At 49.4% G+C, this 8,917-nt stretch overlaps 1 protein-coding gene across 1 annotated transcript in view; it reads left to right on the forward strand.

Annotated features, from left to right (window-relative positions):
* The window catches only part of SLC39A11 (solute carrier family 39 member 11), a 204,503-nt gene that overhangs the window by 195,413 nt on the left and 173 nt on the right, over positions 1-8,917 (forward strand). Inside the window, exons 8-10 of the mRNA XM_018570330.1 lie at positions 6,087-6,185; positions 7,399-7,557; positions 8,771-8,885. Of these exons, the coding sequence (XP_018425832.1) occupies positions 6,087-6,185; positions 7,399-7,557; positions 8,771-8,849 (337 nt within the window). The 3' untranslated portion in view covers positions 8,850-8,885. The remainder of the gene's footprint in view (positions 1-6,086; positions 6,186-7,398; positions 7,558-8,770; positions 8,886-8,917) is intronic.

Genomic DNA, 8,917 nt, shown 5'->3' on the forward strand with positions numbered 1-8,917 from the left:
CCCCGAGCCATAATCAGCCCTTCTGTGGGTTAAGGGTCTGCATAATTAACCCTTCGATTGCGACCATTGTGAAGGGCCGGTCGGGGTTAACGGCCTCGCCCTTTCTGTGACTCCGCGCCTGCTCGTGTGTAAGAGAGCGCCCGGCGTCCTTCCCCAGACATTCCACTCCGCACGATCTGAGAGTTTAAAAGAAAATCTTCGTTTTCAGATGAGATTCCGTCTTATATTTTCCCCCCAATTCCCGTTCTAATAATAATCTGAAAATTAAACATTAAAGCTGAAGTTGAATCTTCTTATATTTTGTCTTCCCGCTCATCACCAGATGTGGGTGCATCTCTTCCTGACAGGTACCGCGGGGGGCACAGAGGACTTGGCGGTCAGGCTGGGGTAGGGAGGAGTGTCTGCAGTCAGGCTGTGGGAGAAGTATGTGGTGGAGAAGTGTATCCGTGGTCGGTCACCTCTCTTTTCCCTGGCTGTCTCTCCTCTCGCTCTCCCCTGGCTGTCTCGCTCTCTCACCTGGCTGTCTCTCCTCTCGCACTCTCCCCTGGCTGTCTCTCCTCGCTCTCTCCCCTGCCTGTCTCTCCTCTCGCTCTCTCCCCTGCCTGTCTCTCCTCTCGCTCTCTCCCCTGCCTGTCTCTCCTCTCGCTCTCTCCCCTGCCTGTCTCTCCTCTCGCTCTCTCCCCTGCCTGTCTCTCCTCTCGCTCTCTCCCCTGCCTGTCTCTCCTCTCGCTCTCTCCCCTGCCTGTCTCTCCTCTCGCTCTCTCCCCTGCCTGTCTCTCCTCTCGCTCTCTCCCCTGCCTGTCTCTCCTCTCGCTCTCTCCCCTGCCTGTCTCTCCTCTCGCTCTCTCCCCTGCCTGTCTCTCCTCTCGCTCTCTCCCCTGCCTGTCTCTCCTCTCGCACTCTCCCCTGGCTGTCTCTCCTCTTGCAGTCTTTCCTGGCTGTCTCTCCTCTCGCACTCTCTCTGCTGGTTGTCTCTCCTTGCTCTCTTCCCTGGCTGTCTCTCCTCTCGCACTCTCTCCTGGTTGTCTCTCCTTGCTCTCTCCCCTGGCTGTCCCTTGTCTCTCCTCGCTCTCCCCTGGCTGTCTCTCCTCGCTCTCCCCTGGCTGTCTCTCCTCGCTCTCCCCTGGCTGTCTCTCCTCGCTCTCCCCTGGCTGTCTCTCCTCGCTCTCCCCTGGCTGTCTCTCCTCGCTCTCCCCTGGCTGTCTCTCCTCGCTCTCCCCTGGCTGTCTCTCCTCGCTCTCCCCTGGCTGTCTCTCCTCGCTCTCCCCTGGCTGTCTCTCCTCGCTCTCCCCTGGCTGTCTCTCCTCGCTCTCCCCTGGCTGTCTCTCCTCGCTCTCCCCTGGCTGTCTCTCCTCGCTCTCCCCTGGCTGTCTCTCCTCGCTCTCCCCTGGCTGTCTCTCCTCGCTCTCCCCTGGCTGTCTCTCCTCGCTCTCCCCTGGCTGTCTCTCCTCGCTCTCCCCTGGCTGTCTCTCCTCGCTCTCCCCTGGCTGTCTCTCCTCGCTCTCCCCTGGCTGTCTCTCCTCGCTCTCCCCTGGCTGTCTCTCCTCGCTCTCCCCTGGCTGTCTCTCCTCGCTCTCCCCTGGCTGTCTCTCCTCGCTCTCCCCTGGCTGTCTCTCCTCGCTCTCCCCTGGCTGTCTCTCCTCGCTCTCCCCTGGCTGTCTCTCCTCGCTCTCCCCTGGCTGTCTCTCCTCGCTCTCCCCTGGCTGTCTCTCCTCGCTCTCCCCTGGCTGTCTCTCCTCGCTCTCCCCTGGCTGTCTCTCCTCGCTCTCCCCTGGCTGTCTCTCCTCGCTCTCCCCTGGCTGTCTCTCCTCGCTCTCCCCTGGCTGTCTCTCCTCGCTCTCCCCTGGCTGTCTCTCCTCTCGCACTCTCTCCTGGCTGTCTCTCCTCGGTCTGTACTGTATATTCTAAAAAAAATTGCAGCGCTAGAGTGTTCGTGTTTCTCTTGAAGAAAAGGTGGCACCCTGGTGGCACTGTTCTGTTTACTATGCGATCATCATCGCATAGTGTTGCTCCGCCCCTGCAGTACAGCATGTAGCATGGCGGGTCGGGGCAGAGGAGCCCGAGAAAATTGTCCAGGGCCCAGTCAGTATTAAACACGGCTCTGGGTACAACTGAGGAAGACTGAAGGGAAGGACGGAGTGAAGATAAAATGCCCCCGTGTGACATTTCATAGATACAATCAGAAGATGGAAATGATCGGGTCCAGGGCCGCTGCTAGGATTTTTGCCTACACAGGCAAGGTGCATTTTTGCGCCCCCCCCCCTACCCCGGTAGTTTGGCCCTGAAGCCCCTCGCGGCCCAGCAATGGCACCGGAATGCAGAGACAGTACAAGCGCGGTCCAGTCTGCAGCGTGCATTGTCCCGGCATAGGGTGACGTCAGGCTCCGGGTGTTGGGAGGTGTCCCGGCTGCTTGGCTGCGATAAGAGCGCCTTGTCATTAAACTCGCCGCGCACACACAAAAGGAGTATTGAAGCCAGAACTGAGCCTGACCTACCTGCAGACGTGCCGAGGAGAAAGTAGGAGATGGGGTGACGTCACGTTGTCTCCTGCAGCGCGTGTCCCGAGGAGTCACACGCACAGCAGACTGTGGTCTGTGCAGGGACAGCCGGCATACCTCAGTAGGGAGGGACCCGTCTATTCCAGGATATTCATACAAATGGCCGGGGAGCCTCTGCGCGCCTTTTAGCCACAAATCAGCTTTTATCCGGTATTTGCAGTGACAGGAATGATAGTTTCCGATCTTGTTTGCTGGACCCATAGAAGAATTGGAGGGGGGCTACGTCTGTTCCCCATGGTCCCTGTGTGTGTTGTAAAGTAGTCACCGCTCAAAGCTCACTCCTGGGATGGACTACAATCTCAATACAAATTAGTAAACTAAACCTGAGATTGTAGTCCATCCCGGGGGCTTGGCGCAGTGACGACTCTACAACACTCACAGGGACCATGGGGAACAGACGTAGCCCCCCTCCAGAAGGAAGGACAGTGTCAGAGATGATTGGAGGATCTCCAGCCGAGTGATACACAAATCAGATACATTGTTGCTCAGAGTTCGGGGACTTGAATGTTTTTTTAGGATTTACCTCCGGAGTTTCGTGTCACATTCGGTGCTATGGCAGTAATTCTTTGTAACAGGTGGAAATTCACAATTGCATTGACTCCAGAAGTCCGGAGTTCTTCCTCTACGGGTTGCCTGCGCACCTAATTCTTTATCAGACTTGTTTTCTTGTATCTGGCACCACACAAAACTAATTCACAGTTCTTATTATCGGCGACAATAGAAAGTTAATTATCTATACATTTGCAACCTTAGTTGTGAAGGTTTTTTTTGAGGGAACTCATAATTATAATTCATACAAATTTGTTGACGTTCATATAAAATGTTTATTACATAATTAGAAAGATTAAAAACAATGCTCATATATATACATGATTCTTATAACCCTAAAATTATTACTTTTCACATTTCATAAATATTTTCTATATAATTCATATTCCACTATGCATATTCATAATTCCTTGATTTTCGTATGCAGTGTTGTAATTGCTTTGTTAGTCCCCTACGCGTTACGCTCGTAGGCTTCTTCAGGGGGATCGGTATAAATCTATTTGTAAATACATGATGCATTGTTCAACATGTTTATATGCGATTTCATAATACATTTATAAATCATATTTTCCAGTTTTCAATGTTTCCATTCAGCTATATACATTTATTCTTAGTATGATTGAATTGTACAGCCACTTACCTAGGGGTCAAGTATCATGGAGGGACCTAGCACCAGGGGGACAGGAGCAACTCTCATCACCCCCAGAAAGTAACATACGGCGGAGCCAAAGTTAGATTCACAAAGCTGTTCAGACACTTTTCTTATTAGGAAACTGGAGTCTGATGACACTAACATGAGCCTCTGTTATCGCACAGCCACACCTTCATGTAGTAATGTGAACATTGGAATGATAAATACACTCCCTGGCCCAAAAAAAAAGGTCACCACCTGGATTTAGATAGGTAATTAGGTCAGATCCTTCCATTGGATAAGTGTTGTGGTCTGGGGTTGCTTCAGTTGGTCAGGTCTAAGTTCAGCAACATTACGTCCCCAAAAAATGAGGTCGGCTGCCAACCTGAAAATACTGAATGAGGTTTTTCCATCAATGGACTTTTTTTTCCCCTGATTGGGCATATTCCAAGATGACAATGCCAGGATGCACCCGGCTCAGGTTGTGACAGAGTGGTTCAGGGAGCATGAGACATCATTGTCACACATGGATCGGCCACCACAGAGTCCAGACCTGAACCCAGGTATGTCCAAACTGCGCCCCTCAAGCTGTGGTGGAACTACGAATCCCATGAGGCTTTGCAAGATTCTCACAGACATGACTCCCCGAGAGAGATGCTTCATGGGATTTGTAGTTTCGCCCCACGGCTGGAGGGCCGCAGTTTGGACATCCCTGACATCTTCACCTAAGATAATAAAGTAAATTTATAAACATTGATCAGAGGGAGATAGAGAGATACAAAGTTACATTGTTTATAAACATTGATAAGAGGGAGATAGAGAGATACAAAGTAACATTGTTTATAAACATTGATCAGAGGGAGATAAGAGAGATACAAAGTTACATTGTTTATAAACATTGATAAGAGGGAGATAGAGAGATACAAAGTAACATTGTTTATAAACATTGATCAGAGGGAGATAGAGAGATACAAAGTAACATTGTTTATAAACATTGATCAGAGGGAGATAGAGACATACAAAGTCACAGTGTTACTTTTGTATTTCCTGTTTCATTCATCTGCATATGGTATCAGCTAAAGAAACCTGACAAGTACAAAAGAAAAAAAGTTTTTTTAATTAGAATTTGGTGCTATCTAACTGCTTATTAACCCTTAGTTCACCCTAATTGGATCTTATTAACACCTTCTTCCCCTTCACCTATAAAGCTATTATTTTCCTGCTGTTTTTTTTTTTTTACTTCTTCATTTATAAATGAAATGAAATTATATAATAAAAATAATACTTTTTATCTAAAGTAACAATTACTTTTAAACCAACACTGATCAAAATAAAAAAACAAAACTGTGCTCCTGTGTTACCCTTTTCTGCCTATAGATTGCATAAAGAAATCATTTTTGTATAAACAATGTTACTTTGTATCTCTCTATCTCCCTCTGATCAATGTTTATAAACAATGTTACTTTGTATCTCTCTATCCCCCTCTGATCAATGTTTATAAACAATGTTACTTTGTATCTCTCTATCTCCCTCTTATCAATGTTTATAAACAATGTAACTTTGTATCTCTCTTATCTCCCTCTGATCAATGTTTATATACAATGTTACTTTGTATCTCTCTATTTCTCCCTCTGATCAATGTTTATAAACAATGTTACTTTGTATCTCTAAACCCTGCGTTAGACGATCTGTTATCTGACCGCTTATCACAGCTGCTATCACCTGGACAGCTGGGAATTACCAGCAAATACAATGAGGGGAGTGGCAGAGGAAGTTGAAGAAGACATAACCTTGGTGCATTTATCTGTTCGCACTCTTGTTTTTGCCGCTGTGCATCTTAGGTTCAAATCCCACCAGGGATAATATCTGCATGGAGTGTGTACGTGTCTGTGTAGCGGCTCTAGTTTCCTTCTGCAACCCAAATGCACACAAGAAGGTGAACTGGCACCGCACCAAAGAGGCGTGTATTACTATTGTGGTATTGGTGTTAGAGAATAAGCCTCTGCTTGGGGCAGGGACCGATGTAGTACCGAGCACCTGGTAAAGCGTTACAGAATATGTCAGTCCTGTAAAAAAACGAAAATTGATGAGAAAATGAAAATTCAGAAAAGTCTTTGTGTGGAAATAAAGTTCCTGCAGTTTATAGAGTCTAATATTCTCCCAGCATTGGAAGCCCAGACGGAATCTTCAGTAGGTTAGACCAGGGAGGAGATCTAACCAGCCTCACCATTAGAAGCTATAGAAACATTAACAATGAATAATACATTCCTCCTTAGCACAGATATTGTCAGAAGAGACGTCACGTTGTCCCGGCGTCCGTCCCTGATAACCAAAATGTTGTTTTGCAGAAATCTAGCCATCGGAATAGGAATCCAGAACTTTCCAGAGGGCCTTGCTGTTAGCCTTCCACTAAGAGGAGCCGGATTGTCCACGTGGAGGTCGTTTTGGTGAGTAGCACTATTGTTAGCAGCGCCTGTCACGGTTATCGTGGCTTATCATTTATGACCGGCCGGTCTGTATGGGACTGTCGCAGATTGCTGCAGGCCTTTGTATCACTTCCAAGGAAGAACTTCTCATTGGCCAAGTAAGCCAGTCGTTGTTTTCCGTTCACTGACGCTGCCAGGCCGTCTACCCCAAATGAGCGTTTCTTTTTTTTTATCCATTTTGTTGTCCGGTACTCTCTTCCATTTTTGCCGAAATGTAAGCCCTGATGAAGGGAGTGTGAGCTCCCCTAATGCGTCGGCTGCCTCTGACATTTTCTCATTTGCAATAAAGATTTACTGGACTCGAATTTGCGGCGCTCTCATCCCATCTACATTCTTCAGACTACTCCGGGGACCCTCGGGAGTGACAGAGAGCTGCCTCTGAAATTGGGACTTCAATCCCATCTTCTCTGCATTCGGGTCCAGCACGCTACTAACTTTGCCGCGGTCATCCTTCACTCCGTGTGGATCCGTTTCTCTCAGAACCAGCATTCACTTTTTCAGCAATTTGATCTCCAGCATCTCTCCCATTGGATCGAACTACACGGGCCGGCCTTCCCTCCCCACGTCCATCAATGAGCCTTGGCCACCCATGACCCTGACACCGGTTCTCCGGTTTTCCTTCCTTGGACCACTTTTGGTCGGTCCTGACCACTGCAGACCGGGAACATCCCACAAGAGCTGCAGTGTTGGAGTTCTGACCCAGTCGTCTAGAATCACAATTTGGTCCCTCAAATCCTGACACTTGTCCATTATTTCTGCTCCCAACACATCAACTTCCAGGACAAAATGTTCACTTCCTGCCTAATATATCCCCCCACTTCCAGGTGTCATTGTAATATCGCCCCCACTTCCAGGTCCTATTGTAATATATCCCCCCCACTTCTAGGTGTCATTGTAATATATCCCCCCCACTTCCAGGTGCCATTGTAATATGCGCCCCACTTCCAGGTGCCATTGTAATATGCGCCCCACTTCCAGGTGCCATTGTTATATATCCCCCACTTCCAGGTGCCATTGTAATATCTGCCCCACTTCCAGGTGCCATTGTAAGCAGATAATCAATGTTATTCACTTCACGTCTCAGTGGTCATGATGTTATGGCTGATCGGGGTATATATAGTGTATTTACTATAATACATCTCTGCCACCAGATAACCTTTTCTCTTCTCCACAGGTACGGCCAGTTAAGTGGAATGGTCGAGCCCATTGCCGGAGTCTTAGGAGCCTTTGCCATAGCACTGGCAGAGCCCATCTTACCCTATGCATTAGCTTTTGCGGCGGGCGCCATGGTGTATGTGGTGATGGATGACATCATACCGGAAGCACAGACTGGGTAAGTTGCTCTTTTACGATCGGTATTCAGAGGCGCTCAGCGTTTTAGGGCGGGTTTATTAAACTAGTGTCACAGGGACAACTTAAACCCCTCAGGCATTTAGAACTATTACACGTTAAAGGAGAACTATGGGGTCAGGGCTTTTCCCCATAGTTCTCCTAAGGGTAACGGAAGGACACAAACTAGCGTCCTCCCGTCACCCTAGGCTCAGTATATAGCGAGCTGTAGCTCGCGGTATACTGAGACGCCGCAGCTGAAGTGGATCCCGACAATTGTGCCGGGATCCGTCCAGCTGCGTGATTGACAGCTGGCTCTGCCTATCTAGAGGCAGAGCCAGCTGTACCCGCCCCCTCCCCCGTCCGATCCGCCAGTCAGCGCTGGCGGATCGGAGCGGGGATGGGGGAATCCAGCCCCTCCCCTGTCACGGCAAAGAGCCGTTACAGGATCGAGAGGTGAGCGAACGCCGGTATGTGTTCGCTCACCTCCCGATCTACTGAGCCGACCTGTGACAGTCTCATTGTCACGGGTCGGCTAGAACTATGAGGTGAGTGGAAATCACCCCCCTCATAGTTCTCCTTTAAAGAGACTGCACGGCCAGGTGCCTTTGCCAGCCAGATCATTTTTCTCGTTGCGCCTCTCTGAAACCGATTTCACTTTGATGGAAGTCATGACTTTCCATACTGGGACTGAGCCCAGCGACACCTTTCACTCCCGTGTCCAATGACAGGGCCTCGGCAAGCTTCCTGGCCCAATCAGCATTGAGCCGGCTTCCCGGGCCAATCGGGAGGCGGGTCATTACTCGCCGCCCAGCTTCCCGATCACACGGGAAGCCAGCTCCATGTTCCCCTACAGCACTGCCGGTCCGAGGAAATCTCCCCGTGGCCGGAAGTTCCGGTATCGGAGCATTTGGGCGCGTATGAGTACTTGCCCAACTACTCGGTATCGGTGCATCACTAATAAATAGTATGTCAGCTTTTGCACAAGTTGGCGGCGCTATAAATATGTTTGGAATAAATATTCTCACATGGGCTAGTGACGTAAGCAACTCGGCCTATCATACGCATCTTTGGAGTGCCTGGTAAAGGTTCAAACCCCGCCCCTTTTCCACCCAAAACAGAGCGATATGATTGGATAGTATGATGCACATGTATATGATCCTTTGTGACTTTACAACCCGTGTCCTAACTGTCACCTTTCTCCCCTCGTGCGGCAGTGGCAACGGCAAGCTGGCCTCCTGGACTTGTATCTTGGGCTTCGTGGTCATGATGTCCTTGGACGTCGGTTTAGGATAAGGAACGTGGTCACCGCGGATGCTGAACCCCCCCCCCCCCCCCCGCAGGGGGCCGGGGGGCGCCCAAGC

Source organism: Nanorana parkeri, unplaced genomic scaffold, assembly GCF_000935625.1.
Source record: "Nanorana parkeri isolate BGI_ZX_2015 unplaced genomic scaffold, ASM93562v1 scaffold1507, whole genome shotgun sequence".
NCBI lineage: Eukaryota > Metazoa > Chordata > Amphibia > Anura > Dicroglossidae > Nanorana > Nanorana parkeri.